Source organism: Eretmochelys imbricata, chromosome 26 (genome assembly GCF_965152235.1).
Source record: "Eretmochelys imbricata isolate rEreImb1 chromosome 26, rEreImb1.hap1, whole genome shotgun sequence".
NCBI lineage: Eukaryota > Metazoa > Chordata > Testudines > Cheloniidae > Eretmochelys > Eretmochelys imbricata.
The window spans coordinates 11085054-11103233 of NC_135597.1; the positions used below are offsets into that span (position 1 = coordinate 11085054).

Consider the following 18180-nt stretch of genomic DNA (forward strand, 5'->3'; position numbering starts at 1 on the left):
TTGAGTCAGTGGGTTATTTGTAATCGTTTTACTTCTGTTTCTCAGTTCACAGAAGATGAAATCTTATCACAAGGCTAAATCACTGTGGCTCCTTATGCAAATAGACTTATTACTGGAGAAACATTTTTGCATAAAGAGGCTTATTGTGCAAATTTCAGTAGCAATCTTAACCCAAATGGTTGTTTATTTCCCTAGTTTTCCACATAGATTATCACAGTCCATCCAAATAGAAACTCTGCTATTATAACCATCTTTGGCACAGCCATCTTCTAAATTACTGTAAACTCATTCACTTCATCCTTGCATGTGAACAAATCTTTTTGGAAGAGAGACCATACTCCAGTTCCTTAGCTCTAATAATTGGGAATTAGAAAAACTTCATTTGGAACATGAAACCAAAACTCTGCTATTGAAACGGATATACTCACGTATGAGACAGTGCATGTCTTGGGAGTAGCGAGAGTTGTCTGGAATGGTGAAGTTTCCATCACAAATTGCCACCTGACTCTCCCCAAAGGGTAAAGTAAAGTAACACAATTTGTACAGTAAACAACCAAGGGCCTAAAGAGAGGAAAGAACAGAAAGAAATATTTAAACAGTAACTACTGCCATCATAGATTAAAGAGGAAGGATGGCCCAATGGTCAGAGCACTAGCCTGGGACTCGGGAGAACCAGGTTCAATCCTTGCTTTGCCACAGGTTTCCTGCATGACCTTGGTCAAGTCATTTAGCCTCTCTGTATCAGAGTTCCCAATCTGTAACACGGGGATAATCGCACTTCCCTACTGGACAGGAGGATAAATACCTTAAAACAACATGAGGTGATCGGATACTATGAAAATGGAGGGCAGATAAGTACCTAAGATAGATCACACGCATTATTAGCCACAACACTGCCTCAGTCCACATATCAATATGTATATGAAGGAGATTGAGATATGGCTACTTGGTCCCTACTTCAAATTCATTTAAATATACTTCAGATGTGTTGGGCCGAGTAGGAGGCCAAAAGGTTGTAGGAGCTTCAATCATATAAACTCTTCATCCACATTTGCCACTGTTCCCCGTTGTGGGGAGGGCTGTTTGGAGTAGAAAGAACAGTTCCACAGTACAGAGATTCTCTTATGGCTGAGGATTTTGTCTACAAGGATTTCTCTGACCAGAGAAATTTCTGTTGTCATAAATCAGACTGATTAGGTCAAGGTCTAGTCACAGCTGCAAGCTACTTTTAAAACGCTCCACACAGTCCCGAAAAGAGGGAGGCCTTATCTACCCTAGAAAGCTTTAAACACACCGGGATAAACAAACTGGCTAAACCCTTTTAGGGCTTATCTACATGCACATTTAGCTGGCGGCAAGCTGGCGCGTGAATCTACCCCACACTAGCCTGCCTTCCTCTAACTGTCCGTGCGGACTCTGCTGATGGTCGAAGCAGATCGACAGACTTAGTCCTCTTATCTAAGGGACTAAATCTAAGCATATTAAACTGCTAATGTGCATGAACTGGGTCCATATAGACGGTTAGTCTGCAACAGGCTAGCCCAGGATAGATTCATGCCCAGGCTTGTCACAAATTGATGGTTTGTGCAGACAAGCCCGTAGTGTAGATGCAGTTCTATGAATATAAGAGTTCCCTGAAGCTAGACCAGTATGAGCGCTTGGATACTGGTATCAATTGAGTCCATGCTGGGAGTTGTACTGCTAAAATGTGACAGCCCTAACCAAAATAGTTCCACCTGAACTGAATCTGTGTGTAGACAAGGCCAAAGTAAATTTGTATTACTTGAAAACAGAGAGTAGTAGGTGAAATACAATGGAAAGGAGGTTAAAAAAAGCAGGATGGTCTCAGGGAATTGCCAGATTATAATTGGACAAATGGGAGCCGGGGGGGGGGGGGAACATGGATTGTATTCGGGTAATTGGGAATTCAGGCAATCGAGAGGGCAGGAGCTGTTCAGCAGCAGGGTGGCTTCTTCTGTGGACAGGGGGCTTGTACTCACAATCCTGGCCAATGGTCTCTGCTCTGCCCTGCTCACTTGCTCCTGCAACAGAGGGGCTGCGGAAGGCTGGCTGCCACAGGAGGACCTCCCACACAGCCACAGGTTCATTGTCCTCCTTACAGCCCTGGCCCTGGGTCTGTTCTGTTATCTGAGCCTCTGCATTATCCAAATCCCTTCTCTCCCCGCTCCCCCCAAATGTATTTCATGTATCTCCTGCTCAGGGGCAAGGAAGGGTTCAGAAAACGTGGAGGTTTGACAATAGGGTTTGTTAATCAGGAGTATACTGTATACTAGACTGGCAAAGTGCTCCTAGGATGGACGCAACTATATCAGCAATGCCGTGCTTCGTAGGGCATGCCCCTTTCTCCCCGAGCCAAACAGGGATCACACCTCATCCTGCTCCTGACAGAGCTATTCTGGCAGAGGTCTGAGGCATAGACCTGCCCCAAGAGCCAGGCCCTGCCCCAGAAAGGATACGCTCTGAGGAGACAGGCAAAACAAAGGATGGTAAGAACACACACACTAAGGGTCTGGGCCAGGGTCAAACAGCATGTCGGTAGCGGAGCCAGAAATAGAACCTGGGGAGTAATTCTGCCCAGGAGGTGCTATGGCGGCATTAAGTTTTGTGCCCCCCTGCTTTCCATCTACTGAAGGGGGCCATTTTAGGCTGTCTCTGGCTGGCAGAGCCACCCCAGGGCTGCCCCTTACGCTGGAGCTCGCAGGGAGCTGCCCTACACAGAGGCTGCATTGGAACAGTTCTCCCCGGATTGGCTCCCTTTTATGCTGCCACATCCGTGCAGCTTCCAGTCAACTCCCAGTCCAGTGCCCTATCCACTAGGCCACACTGCCTCCCAAGCCAGAGGCTCCTCACAACACATAGGCCCCAGTCCTACAGCGGCTCCCATTAAACACCAAAGAATGAAAAGCTCAGTAGGACTCTGGGTGCATGCAGGCTTTTGCTGGACGGCGCTCGTAGCTAGGAAAATGGCCTCTTGCATATACTGTGCCCAGTTTTTCTTCCTCTCATATACATTGAGCTGTGTATGCAGAGCAGTTGTTGAGGCTACAGTTCAACTCTTATACACCGGTTACTGCCTGACGGTTATCTAACTCAGAACTTTCCAAAGCATTTAGCTACACCCAAGGGTAACGTTTAAACTAAGCCATTCCATTCATCACTTCTGCAGAATCACTGTTCCGCTGGGACAGAGACAGGATTCTCTTCTCTTTCCCCCCACCACTCTTTCTGATGTGAAGATAAGCTGCCTTTATTTTTATTAGGTTATACGGCTGCACATTGCTCAACCGTCACATTGCACCTTCAACAGGACAGCAAGTCACAAACAGGTTTGGACGTCATCGCCAGAAACCGAGCACTGCAAAATCTTAGTGAGGAAAAAATCTGGTCAGGTTTGGGAATCCAGGGCCAAGTTACTGTCTTGGGTAGGAACCCATGTCAGACTTTTTAAAAAACACAAACACAAACAGTATAGCTTTGATTTTGCGTGGCTGAGACCCACAATCAGGTGCAGCTTTGGATCTGTTCCAGTCGGGGGGTGGAGAGGGGGTACAACTGCAACCAGTGAATTTCATACATCTCTGAATTAAAGCATCACAAGAGGATGCAGAACAGAGACGCAATCATGTTTCATCAGCTGGCCCCGTCATTTGAAATAACACAACACAAAGATCAAATGGAGCCTCTCTCTATGCAGAACTTAGTCAAAAAATATACACCTCTACCCAGATAGAACGCGGTCCTCAGGAGCCAAAAAAACAAAAACAAAAAAAAACCAAAAAACACACACTTACCGCGTTATAGGTGAAACCGCATTATATCGAACTTGCTTTGGCCTCGAGCATTTCCATTATTAATAGTCACTTCCTGCCCCGACTGACCCCTCAGAACCCCCGACCCATCCAACCCCTCCCGCTCCTTGTCCCAACTGCCCCCTACAGAGACCCTCCTGCCCCTAACCACCCCCCCAAGACCCCACCCCCATCTAAGCCCCCCTGCTCCTTATCCCCTGACTGCCCCCTCTAGAGACCCCCCCAGTCCCTAATCACCCCCAAGACCTCCACCCCTACCCAACCCCCCCCGCTCCCTGACTGCCCCACCCCTATCCACACCCCCTGCCAGGCCCCTGGGACTCCCACACCCTATCCAACGCCCCCGTTCCCCGACTGCCCCACTCCCAGAACCGCCGAACCAGCCAACCCACCCTGCTCCTTGACCGCCCCTCCCCCAAGACCCTCTGCCCCTTATCCAACCCCTCGGCCCTGGCCTGGCATCCTTAACACGCCGCTCAGAGCGGCGTGCCGGAGCGCGCAACCCTGCCCCCCCAGAGCGCTGCTTTACCACGTTATATCCGAATTTGTGTTATATTGGGTCATGTTATATCGGGGTAGAGATGTATATGTAAATAACTGTTTAGGTATATCCAATAGTTATCAAGTAATCAAAGTTTTGTTTTTCCCACCCCCCCAAGGCTGCAAGTCAATTATGTAACTTTTGAGTGGGTTTCATACATACCCATATATCTGCTTTTGTAGTAATAAGTTGGCCGCTATACAGGTTGACCATTTCTGGTGCTCTATAGGACAGTGTCGTGTACCTACAACAAAAAGCTTTGTTAGTTAATTGAAGTCACAGGGTAGCGAGTTGGGGAAGGAAATCCATTTGTTTTAATTGCAAAGGATTCCCTTCCCCACACCCCAACAATTCAAATTTCACTTTTCTATAATAGAAATGCACTAGGTGCTCAAGTTCTAAACCAGCAAAAGGATTTCTAATGCATTTTATAGGTTGAAGTATTTTACAGGATAGAATGAAGCTGGTTATAAAAGAAAAAAAATTAACTCCCACAAACTTCCCAGGGAAATGAAGGCTACTGCAAGATCCTTTTAACAGCCAAGAGTTTGCTCTCAAAAAGTCCAAATCTCTTAAAAACCAGAGCTAGTAACGTTCACAAATTCAGAATGTTAACTTGCTATTCCACATTGGTTGTTAGCTGCATGTCCCTTGCACTGTCCTCACTCCCGGGGCTTTGGACAAAATCCAGTCATCGTAACTGAAAGCGTGGCTTCTAATAAATAGGCTTCCATGCTGGGAGTTCTGCTCAGAGGTATTGTGAACAGGAGGAAAATTACTTTATAAAAACAAATGGTAATTGAAAACTGCACCAGTTGTAACTAAAGTACTGGCAAAAGTCAGACACAGTCTAAAAGATCCCTAATAATGAGGTTTTGTCTGAAGGTGGTTTAAGGATGCTGTGGTCTTGTGTGCTATTTACCTTGATTATGAAAGGGTGTGGCAAAGGGCTGGCTTCTTTTGCAAGCTTAGCAATAAGTGCGCAAACAGGCTTGGACTGCTTTGCAAGATTAGGAGCACTATAAAATCTAAGTCAAAAGGCTGTACATATGAGAGGCAGGACAGACTCACTTTTCACAGGGTTTAGTCATTCCCATGCAATTCCTAGCATGTGATTTATAGTCAGGGCGTGTTAGAGTAATCAAAGAGTTTTCAATAGAGATTTTAGGCTATACGAGACCCCAGGTCCCCCATTCTCTGTCCCTTCCTTTACCCACGTATCTTCCCTCCACCACCTTCTCCCTGACTCAGGATCACCCAACTTCTCTCCCCTTTTAACAGCTTCCTCGGGACCACACTTTGCAGCCGCCACCTTTCGAACCTCAGAAGAGCACTTGGGCCTCTTTTCAGAGCCCAATGCTGCATTTTTTTTTTTTTTTTAAGGCAACTGTACGAGTCATCTAGGGTGGTCAGGGATTATTTTGTCGTGTTCATTGCCTCGCAGCGCAGGCAACCCCGGGAGAGAGGAGCCGAGACATACTGACCCCCATGATATAGACCACTGAGCTGATCAGTATCTGTCAATACAAGGGTTCTATTAGTCCTAAAGCAACTTCCTGGCTTTCTGGAGTAATTTGTTTCCTCATCCGCAAAGCATCCAAACTACCATGCTTAAACCTATGCACAGGTTAGCATCACCACCACCACCAGGCTAGAATCAGGGCCCTATTGTGCTAGGTGCTACATAAACACAGAACAAAAAGACAGGCCCTACCCCAAATAGCTTACAGTCTACGTTTCAGACAAGAGACAACAGATGGATACAGATAAACTGTCGGGGAAACAATGAGACAATATTGGTTACCATGACAGACAGACAGTGGTCCCAGCACACCAGCAGCCTAATGGTGGTCATGGTTTTTTGGTAGGTATCGTGACAAAGGAGAGTTTTAAGGAGAGCTCAGAGGGAGAATAATGAGGTAGCTTTGGGGAGGTTTAGAAGTGTGAGGGGCAGCATGGGAGAAAGCATAAAGGAGTTTGTTTGAAACTTTAGCAGGTGGGTGATGGAGGCTGGCATCATGGACCAATTGGAGACGGCAGTCAACATATTGGTGTAGAGAGACAGACACTTACTTCTTGATCTCCTCTTCTACTGCATTCACTCCTTCGGTTTGAGGGTTCTGGAATTTGTTGGTGGCACTTCCGAAGTCACACAGGACATAATGGCCACGATCATGGAGCAGGATATTTTCAACCTAAAAGCATTGCACACAAAACACATCCATTTCTTTGCATTAAACAAGATTTCTCCTCATTTTCTATAGCCACAGCAACATGAATATTGGTTTTTTTAGATTCTACAGCACACTCCGACTCAAACTTTAAGGTCAGAAGGGACCATTCGGATCATCTAGTCTGACCTCCTGCACAACGCAGGCCACAGAGTCTCACCCATCCACTCCTGTAACAAACCCCTAACTTATGTCTGAGTTACTGAAGTCCTCAAATCGTGGTTTAAAGACTTCAAGGACCAGAGAATCCTCCAGCAAGTGACCTGTGCCCACACTACGGAGGAAGGCAAAAAACCCCCAGGGCCTCTGCCAATCTGCCCTGGAGGAAAATTCCTTCCTGACCCCAAATATGGTGATCAGCTAAACCCTGAGCACGTGGGCAAGACTCACCAGCGAGACACCCAGGAAAGAATTCTCTGTAGCAACTCAGATCCCACCTCATCTAACATCCCATCATAGGTCATTGGGCATCTTTACGCTAACAGCCAAAGATCAATGAAATGCCAAAATTAGGCTATCCCATCATACCATCCCCTCTATAAACTTATCAAGCTTCGTCTTGAAGCCAGATACACCTTTTGTCCCCGCGGCTCCCCTTGGAAAGCACACGTACTAGATAAGTTTGAAATAGAAACAGTCTTAAAATAAAAAGAGGGGAAGAATAGCCATGTAAACCATCAAGACCCGTGCACACCTTGGGGTGGGGTGGGGCGGGGCGGGGGAAAATCACACAGTTGCTACTAGAACACCATCTTCCCTTCCCCTTCATGTCTCTTTTCATAGAATCTCAGGGTTGGACGGGGCCTCAGGAGGTCATCTAGTCCAACCCCTTCTCAAAGCAGGACCAATCCCCAGTTTTTGCCCCAGATCTCTAAATGGCCCCCTCAAGGATTGAACTCACAACCCTGGGTTTAGCAGGCCAATGCTTAAACCACTGAGCTATCCCTCCTCCTTTTCATTCCCCTCAGCCCCCCCCAGATTGTATTGTCTCTATTAAGACAGTCAATTCTTCAGGACAGTGACTGTGTCTTAGTTGTCTAAAGTGCCTAAACATATTGCAAGTGCTATGATCTACATTTTCAATAGTGGATTTTAATTGGGTGTGCTCAACAGGAGATGTCTAAGAGGGACCTGATTGTCAGGAGGTGCTTAGCATCTCCTGTCTATGGGGAAAGAAAAAACCAAAAAATCAGGACCCTTTCAAGGTGCCTCAAGGTCAAAAATAACTAGTCATTTTTAAAAATCTGTGTTTATACAAGTTCTGCATAGAAAATATAGGGTACCAAGTATGGTAAAAACTAAAAAAATAATATCTGAGCACACAACGTATATACACCATAGATCTGCTATCAGAGCGCGTCAGCCAATGACCAACACGGACTCCAGCCCTCTCGAGCATTGTCTTCCCCACAAAACAGCTTGCAGAACTAGACCCATTAGATTAAGCCCAGTTCCTCAGTTTCTTTCCCAACCACCGGCTACGTTGATCACAGGATTGTCACTGAATTTTATCCAGCTTGATTGTCATGCAGGCTGCCAAAAGGCCTAGCACTTACAAGTGGTATTTGTTAGGCCAAAGCCATACAACTGGATACTGAAACATCTATGATGGGCACAGGGTTTGTCTCTAGCTACTCCCAATATTTAAATATTGCCAAAACACTGCGATTATCCAGGTGTCATTTCAAACCAGTAGAGTCATTGCCTTCCTCACCCTTCGCCCTTTCAACACAGATGGAGGCAGAGAAAGAGAGGAAGAAGGATAGGCCAGGGTTTGGACGCTAACCTAGGTTCAGGAGACGTCTGTTCAATTCTCCACTCCGCCACAGACTGAGACACCTTGGGAAAGTCACTTGGCTTCTCTACGCCTCAGAACCCCATCTGTACCAATGGGGAGAGGAGCACTGCACCACCTCACAGGGCTGTTGTGAGGAGAACCATATTAAGGCCCTGAGAGGCGCTCAGATACCTTGGGACTGGAGGACACACGGATACAGAAGATACACTGCTTCAGACATCCAATGCCATTGTAGCCAATATTAGCTAATAAAACGGTTTTAAAAAAGGGGCTTCCCTTCAAAGATGATCTAAAAAGAAAATGGAGCATTTTAAGCAGCAGAAGAAAATAAAGCCTACAGCAATTGCGGCTGGGAAAGAAAATGTGCTGGCTTGCTTAATCCATGCTCGTAACACCCCCGCCCCTCCCCTGACATCCATCTGCTTTGAATAATGCACTGTACACCGTTCTACCTAGTAGCGCTACGTTCGAGTTATTCCTTATTCCAGGCAAACGTCCGGCAAACGTTTTCTGGAGAGCCCCTCCACTTCAGCTTGCTGAGAATTCCTACTCTGAAGCATCTAGCAAGGTTGATTATGGTGGCATCGGGCTCTTAACATGCAGCTTTCTTCCGACCCCCTTTCAATAACTTCCAAAGAAAATAAAGTGTTTCTGATGAGAAATGTATGACTGTTGCTGACTGGTGGGCCAACAGAATGGACGGTCTGTTTCAACACCAGGCAGGAGGCGCTTTCGTTCAAGTCAACGAACTCGACAACCGGGGCCAGATTATTACCGACGCTGAGCGCTGAAGTCAGTGGGAGCTCAGCGGTTCTACCATCAGACATTTACACTCCAAAACAGAGACAGATGCGGGAAAGCTGTGGGTTGCTTTGGCCTCATTAGCCGAGGGACATAGCCTTTGACTTTGACTCAGAGGCAGCTACTGGTCCCTGCTAATGCAGCGAGAGAAAAGGTAACGGGGCAGAGGAAGTGGGATAGATCCGTATTTTCTTTAGTTGACAAGTAATAGGCACCTATTGCCTACATCTCTAAAGAAAGCCATAGCTTCAGACCTTGCATGTTGCACTTAATATGGCCTAAAATTTTCAAATCTAACTAAGTGATCTGAAAAGGAGTACTTGTGGCACCTTAGAGACTAACCAATTTATTTGAGCATGAGCTTTCGTGAGCTACAGCTCACTTCATCGGATGCAACTGAGGTGCTTTAATATTTGGGTACTTGACTGAGACACCTTGAAAGGGGCGGATTTTCAGAGCATGGGTGCTCAGTGCTTTCTGAACAGGGCCCTTTAAGGTGTCTCAAGCTAGGCATCCAAATATTAACACCCCCCCACAAACCCCCCCCCCCCCACTAGTTACAGTTTTACTGTAATATTTTATAGCAAAAACCACTGCACACCACCATAGCCTGTGGAAATATTATGATTCTGGCATACTATCACCGTGGCCAAGATAATGCTTAATTATTATAGTCAAGTTTCAACAAATATACATCTCTGGGCTGAACACAGAAGCCATAAAAAAAACACCACACAAAAAAACCCACACACACCCCGAGACAGATTTTTCTAGGTGGTGAGCTGGGGAACGGGGGAGAATAAATCAGATGCACAGTTGTCCAGCAGAGACTCAGTCTGCCTAGTCATACTGCATTGGAAGTATGACATTCAGAGGATTAGTGTTACTGTATTTAAAAAACAAAACAAAAAACAAACCAACCAGAAATCCATAATATTAGTATGCCAGCAAACAGATTCCAATTATTCCATAGCTCAATCAGGCCGAGAGAGACTGTGTTTAGCTCACCATCATTATCTGAATTGATCAGAGCGGGGTTTTACAATCACCTGCTGCATCTCTGCTACAAGAGAAACAAGTAGTACCTCTGTCAATCCAGCCTCCTTTGCAAGTCTGGAGTTTGGAATGGGCTTGGACTAAACAGAAGTATCGTTTGAAAGAGCATGTGGCTTATCATTAAAGGGAGCGTGGAACTGACCTGTGCTTTAGAAAAAGCAAGAGTCACATCGAGCTGAAGAAGAAGAAGAAGAAGGGGAGGCTGAATATTGACAAGTTATACAAACAACTGCCCGTGCAGGAACTATGGAAAGCAGAGGTTCTCAATCCTTTTTCTTTCTAAGCCCACCCCCCTGTAAAAACTCCACGGCTCACCTGTGCCACAACTGGTTTTCTGTGTATAAAAGCCACGGTCGGTATTAGGGGGTCGCAAGTAGGGCAATTGCCCGGGACCCCATAGCACAGGGGCCCCCACAAAGCTACATTGCTCAGGCTTCGGCTTCAGCCCTGGGTGACGGGCCTCAGGGCCCAGGGCTTCAGCCCCATGCAGTGGTGCTTCGGCTTTCTACCTTGGGCCCCAGCAAGTGGAATTCTGGCCCTGCTTGGCAGCCCCCCAAAACCTGCTCGTGGCTCCGGACTCCTAGTTGGAGAACCATGCTAACGCTGGTTTCAGAGTAGCAGCCGTGTTAGTTTGTATTCGCAAAAAGAAAAAGGAGGACTTGTGGCACCTTAGAGACTAACCAATTTATTTGAACACAAGTTCTGTGATTGTTCCTGTCTGCTGTATAATTAATTTTGCTGGGTGTAAACTAATGAAGGTGGTGGGATATAATTGGTTACGTAATCATGTTACAATATCTTAGGATTGGTTAGTAAAATTTCATGAAAATGATTGGCTAAGGTATAGCTAAGCAGAACTCAAGTTTTACTGTATAGTCTGCAGTCAGGAAGTGTGTGTGTGTGTGTGTGTGTGTGTGTGTGTGTGTGTGTGTGTGTGTGTGTGTGTGTGTGTGTGTGTGTGTGTGTGAGAGGGAGAATGGGAACAGGGAATGGGGTGGGGAAATTGGAATCATGTTTGGCTAAGGGCAGGAATGGGAACAGGTACACAGGTGTAAGGCTCTGTGGTGTCAGAGCTGGGAAGGGGGACACTAAGGAAGGAAACTGGAATCATGCTTGCTGGAAGTTCACCCCAATAAACATTGAATTGTTTGCACCTTTGGACTTTGGGTATTGTTGCTCTCTGTTCATGCGAGAAGGACCAGGGAAGTAAGTGGGTGAAGGAATAAGCCCCCTAACACTGGAGATATTATCATGGTAATACTTGCTCGGATTCTCCTACCACCCACCTCTTTGGGTCCCTAAAACTGAAGTTTTCAGGGAAGACTTGCTCTCTTTTAGGCATGAAGACTACATTTTCCCTAAACAGGTTTCACTGTATAACCAGGGGGATCTGCAGCAGAGAGATCTGAAGGAACAGAAAGCATTAGAGAACACCCAGTCCAGTCTGCAAGTGAGCCGGACGTGAATGAACGCCTCAGAACCATGCTGGAGATGCTCTTACTCAAATGGAAACTTGAAACATGTTTTGAAATGCCTGGTGGTAATAAGTATGCACCTATATGAATACACACACAATGCCAGTTATTGGATTATATGTAAGTATACACAGTACGGCTGTAAATGTGTATCCCAAATACAAAGAGATGGCTTTGTGCTCCACAGCAGGCTGCCATCCCTTTGGGAACTAACAGATTGACAAAGGACACAAGGGCTCCAACCCCACATACAGTGCGTTTCCCGAACCTGAGGGGGTCAGGGTCACCGACACCCTTGGGGGGTGAGGGGGGAGTTTCCTGTCTTCTCCTACACTTTGGCAAGACTGGTATAACTTGCTGTGCCAATGAAGTCTCATTGTATTCAGCTAGAATTGTGTTCACAATATGGAGTCTTTAAGAGTAAATGAACACATACATAGCACCTAGCTCATCACCTGTTGATCTCAAATTGCTTTACGAAGGAGGTCAGTATTATTATCGGGGGTGCTAGAACAATTTGTATAGCGGGGTGTTGAGAGCCATTGAACCAAACTGTAAACCCTGTATATGATGGAAACCACTTCAAGCCAGAGGGCGCGGCAGCCCCCCTAGTCCTAGCACCTATGTCATTATCCCCATTTTACAGAGGGGGAACTTTTAAAATTTTATATATGGTCATATTCGGACACCCTTTCCACACTGCAATCAATGAGACTACCTTGAGAAGGACAGTGCTAAGCAAGTAGCATCAGAATCTGGTGCACAGCATCAAATGTGACGAAAATATGAGCATCATCGTGAAGCGTCATGAACTACCAAAAACAATTCAATATCTTGGACAGGCACCCTGAAGCCTTGCACAACACAATGGTTGACATGAACCAAAACCCCATGAGATGAATAAATATAAAGGTCAGAAGGAACAATTTGATTGTATTTGTGGATTGATCTGGCTTTAAGTTTATTCCCCTTTTCTTAAGGGAGGCTTCCTCCCCCTCCCCCACCCCGACTGCTCTTCTGTTTCATTATATTTGCCTCCCCCAAGCGCTTTGACCGAATATTGTATCATCATCTGCACTGCGGCAGCACCTAGGGACCCCAGTCATGGCCCAGGGTCCCACTGTGTTACGTGCTGCACAAAAACACAGAACAGAACAGATGGTCCCTGTGCTAACGAGCTCAGAATCTGAATACGTGTTGTACCACAATGTACCTTTCACAGTTTGAGGACTGTATTCACTGCAACTGTGTACTTAAACATTTTACAGGCTCATTGCTCTTAAATACAAAGAAGACTATTTTTTTAAATTGAAAAACCCCAAAGACTGTGGTGACACTGGATAGGCAGCAGCTGCAATGGAGGTATCCGCAAAACGAAATTTTCCTGGGTTATTTCAATACCGACACAATCTAGATTTCTCCAAGTGCTGTTCTGCAAGCTCTTTGGGGCAGGGATGGTGTTTTTGTTGCATTTATGTATTTCTGGTTGGCAACTCTGATTAGTGCTTCTAGGCACGAAAGTAAAACTAATATTAAACTTTGTGTTCATTTCCCAAGGCAGAGGATGGCAGATTGTTTCCTCAACTCATACGCGTAATCTTATCATTAAAGAGGAGCAAGATTTCTGATGTAGAAACCTCACCAATGATCTAGTGATATGAAACCAGCACATAGCAGTCACTTTCAATTATTACTCTCTGTATATTACATACACACACAAATATAATACAGAGTATACAGAGGGGGAGGATTAACTCATGAATCCAGCACAGATATCTCATCATTTATTCCTATGCTACATACTGATAAAGAGTTTGTTTGTAAACAATTAAACAACACTAAAGCCAAAACATAAACAGCAGGTATGAGATTAGTCACTATCTAACAGGATCCTCTTTTTATGTGTATTGCCTATCCAAGCTACTGGAAGAGTCCCATGGACTTCAGTGGGCTTTAAATAAGGCCCTAAAATTGGTCAAAAACCAGAATCAGCTCACCCCAATTTAAAGCAGTCTACAACTGCATTCATTCGATTTGTTTCACACATTTCAACCGACCGCACCATAAGTCACAAATACGTTAAGTGCCCTGAAGCATAACCACACCACTTAGCTGACTTAGTCTTATTACCTGGTTCCTTTTGGTGCACATGTTCTGTTTAGCTTCTCTACAAAAGTGGCCTGTCGCATAGAACAAACGTCCGTTTAAGGCTCATGGAAAATGATCCATGAAGTATATTTGAATTTCAAACATACACATGATTCTGCTTCTTGGCCGAAGAAGTCATTCGGGCATTTTGGGAGTTGGTTGAGAGGAACAGGGAATGTGTGTTTTATTTCATGATCACAAGGGTGGCAACTTGAAAAGCATTCCGCGTTGGCCTGACTCTGCTCCCACTAAAGTCAATGGGGGTTTGACCACAGACTTCGACAATCTTAGCCCAGCAAAACGAAGGGTGACGGGATATGATTGGTCTCTATAAATACATTCGGGGGGGAGGGGGAGGAGGAGAGAGAAAGAGGGAGAAAAGACCTATTTAAGCTACAGGACAACACTGGCACAAGAACAAATGCATATAAGCTGGCCATGAGTAAAGGCAGGCTGGAAATGAGAAGGATTTAAACCATCAGAGGAGTGAGGTTCTGGAACAGCCTTTCAATAGGAGCAGTGGGAGCAAACAAACTTTTTTAAATTGGAGCGCGAAACGTTTATCAGCAGGATTATAAGACAGGTTGCTTTGGACAGCTGAGTACTGGCCTCCTCGATGGGTCCCATCCAGACCCACGTTCTTAACAGGCATCAGAGCCAGGTGAATGTTTCTGGAAATCTCACCCCTACCCTGTGGTGTTTTGCAGCATCTAAACGAGGGTCAGAGTTGCATGCTCAGGCAAGGTCTGTTATACAGAAAAACCCACGGGCTGAACGCTCCACTGAAAAGGTGGCTGGAATTCATGGTGAACAATTTATCTCATGGATTTTGGTAGGTTTTTTGTGACAGTTGTTCACAAATGGCTGCATAACTTGAGCAGATCTATAGATGGTTGAACATCTGGCAAACAAGGTGACTTTTCTATTAATAGGCAAAGAATGTACTCATGAATAAATTTTCTCATCAATATAAATGTTATGGCAATACGACGAGTCCCTGATCGGGAGCGAGGGCCCATTGTGCTAGGCGTTGTATAGAGGGTAGACCCAGTCCTTGCCCAGAAGGGTTGACAATCGAATATGTTGTTCAGACACCTCCACCCCATACCATTGGTATCTACAAGTTACCTTCAGATCCCTGTGGATTATAGGCGTTTTACACTGGTGCAACCTGGCTACGGCTTCACAGGTGTCGCAAAAGATCTGCAAGACTTCATTCTCTGTGAATCCTGTCTGCAAGCGTTGGTTCATCAGGTTCACCACCTGGCCTCCTAAACGGAGGAAAAAGCAAAATAAATTAGACCTGCACATATTGCTGAAGCACAGACCAGTCAAAAGGAGCCACCTTCTCCAAAGGGATCCAACATGCTGGGTTTTAAACTGCCTGGTATTGGGGCATGTGTGACCTTATGGGCCGAGCAGAATCCTGGGAACAAGGAACTCATGAGTTCCAAATCCACTTTGGACAAAATCTCTCCCTGTGGCCGTCAGCATCTCACTTAAGCAAACAACGTAACCTCCTGGTCCATTGGTAAAATCAAGTGTCTTATGTACCTTACCTGTCAGGAGGCGCCACATGGAGAATTTATGTTTGGAAAGTGATTTGAGAGTGGTTATTGATTTTCATCTCTAATATTTAAAGTTTCCACTAAGTGCCCTCACCCCCAAATCTACACTAGGAAAAATAACTGCAACATTCAAACATGTTTTTGATGCAGCCATGTTCTTTTCTTGCCTCTGTAGACATAAAACCCCCACCAGATTAGAGAAATACATTTTAGTCATGCATAGTTTGGGCTAAGCCAGCAGTTCTCAACCTTGCCAGACTACTGTACTCCTTTCAGTAGTCCGATTTGCTTGCATACCTCCAAGTTTCACCTCACTGAAAGACTACTTGCTTACAAAACCAGACATAAAAATACAAAATGTCACAACACACTATTACTGAAAAATCGCTCACTTCCTCACTTTTACCTTATCTAATTATAAAATAAATCAATTGGAATATAAATATTGTACTTACATTTCAACATATAGCATATAGAGCAGCATAAACAAGTCATTGTCTGTACAAAATTTTAATTTTAGAGCCTTGAGAAAGCGACAGAGCGAGAGTGAGTGACCAGTGATTTTTGGTGCCCCGATTTGCATACCTGTCCTTTGAAAGTCTGGGTACTTCCAGGTGTTTTGAGTTGAGCACCCAAAAATCACTAGTTACTTTTGAAAACCTTGGCCATAAAACTTGTAGCAAAGTGTAATTTAAGTCATAAATATCAGAAGGTGTCAAAACCTGTCTAACACGAATATACTGTACAGCAGTAAACTCAGTTTTAAACTGTTCATGCTTATATCAGAGAGTGATCTCCGCGTGTGGAGGCAGAATGACAGATGTCATGAGCTCTCTTTGCCAAGGAGGAAAGCAGTGACAAGAGAAAATCTAATATTTTTAAAGAATTCTCTAAAACGTTTAGAAGCATTTGCCACCTCGGCAAGCTAGGCATTTTCAGTACAATTGTTTTCATGACACTGGAGGGCATCTGGATGCGGGTCTTCTCCGTCCCTAGCATCGTTGCGGGAAACAAAGCCTCAGCTTCCCTCTAAGCCCTATGCAACAGATGTCTCTAAAGATCTAACAGATGTGTAATTGCATCCACCTCTCTCTTGGATAGCACACTGGCAGATTCCTTTTCAGATTTGTGGTAATCAAGTCTTCATAGGAGTCTCACTGCTTGACAATGCTCATGTACCTCTCTGCCTGACCTAGGGGGTTATTCCGGAGGCCTGAAATCAATATTGTTTATACAAAAAGTTACTTTATTCACCCCTCCCCTCTGTCTGGCACTTCATTTTAATAACGTCCAGCCCACTGGAGGCTTTGATCTATCTGTGGTTAGAATCATTTGAAGTTGGGGAATTTGGAAACGGACTCGTACACTGTATCAAAATGCGACTTGCAAGAAGGTTCATACACAACATTAAGCAAAGGAGAATTTCATTGGTTTAGTCTGGTGGCCTCAGAAGCCTGAGGTTATTTCATGTGGAAGCAGCAGATGGAAATAAAACACTGAGACAATCAATAGGCCTAGCAACAAACATCTTTGCCAATGGAAGAAGGTGCCAATGGAAGCAATTCTATATTTTTATTGTCATGTATAATGGAGACCTATTCATTTTATTGTGGGACAGGATTCTCGACTGGCTTGGTTACCAATTATTCGCTGATGCCAAGGAAGGGTTGGGCCTAGCAGTAGTTTTCTTAAAGAAAAATTATTATACAAGTGCCTTGAGAGTTTCTAAGATGGATGCTTGTCTCAATGAGACACACAGTGAGCGAACACTTACCCCGGCAAAAGTCCATTAGAATCAAGACTTCCCACACATCACCACTGCTCACAGAGTTTATACTAGAATCAATGTATCCAACAATGTTCTTGTGTCCGGATAGATCCCTCTGTAAGAAAGGACACGTTCAAAGCACAAAACAGCCAGGTATACAGCAGTTACATTTTAATAGGTTGATCTGTACGGTACAGACTTCCCAGTGTTGGCCTGTCTAGACCCTGTATTAAGGAACAGGTCACTTTGCATTGGCACCACATAGAAAAAGTTAATCAAATGTCAGTTCTGCCTTTGTTGGTTTCCTGTCCGGCAAGACTTAGGGCAAGAAGTCTTCAACAGCAAGTCACTCAGCCCCCTGAGCAATCTGTTGTGCCTCTACTCAAGAGGCGTGCCCACGAGAACAGCTTGATCCAGATTCAGGTCATCTCACTGATCGGGTGCTCCAGGGTGCATAACCTAGAGCAAGCACTTCTAGAAATGGCTATTGCTGGCACAGTCTGCCTCGTGCAGATAGAACGAGCTGCGTTTCCTCTTTGCCCTTCCCAGATTAAACTGTAGGTGATTAAACTAACAAGTTTGACCTTTTAAAAGTTCAGCTCTCTTCTGTAGAATGACAGTAAAATGGCTTTTGGGGGGTCCTACCTCTAGCTATTTTTTGCAGCTTACATGAGATGCTTCTTTCTAATGCCCAGGTTGGCAAACATGCTGGGGATGCGACAGCCCAGGTGGGTTCTTTCCTTCTTGCGCAACCTCACCAGTAATAAAGATGCTTCACATCAAATTCGGCCTTCACTTGCGTCTGTGCAACCTTGTTACCCTCAGCGACAGCTATTTGCTTCCAGGGGTTAACACAGATGTAAGTGAGGGCACAAATTGGAGACAGTGGGGTTGCAGGGCGGCCCTGCCATTGGACCTTGGTTAACGAGTCAACTGATGATGTGCAAGGTAGCAGAGAATCCAG

At 45.1% G+C, this 18180-nt stretch overlaps 1 protein-coding gene across 6 annotated transcripts in view; it reads right to left on the bottom strand.

Annotated features, from left to right (window-relative positions):
- Positions 1-18180, bottom strand: part of AAK1 (AP2 associated kinase 1) — a 125846-nt gene that overhangs the window by 53647 nt on the left and 54019 nt on the right. For all 6 annotated transcript variants that reach the window (XM_077805964.1, XM_077805962.1, XM_077805961.1 and 3 more), the window contains exons 4-8: positions 17223-17331; positions 15009-15151; positions 6445-6566; positions 4534-4615; positions 429-561 (exon numbers count right to left, since the gene is read on the bottom strand). In XM_077805964.1, the coding sequence (XP_077662090.1) occupies positions 429-561; positions 4534-4615; positions 6445-6566; positions 15009-15151; positions 17223-17331 (589 nt within the window). The remainder of the gene's footprint in view (positions 1-428; positions 562-4533; positions 4616-6444; positions 6567-15008; positions 15152-17222; positions 17332-18180) is intronic.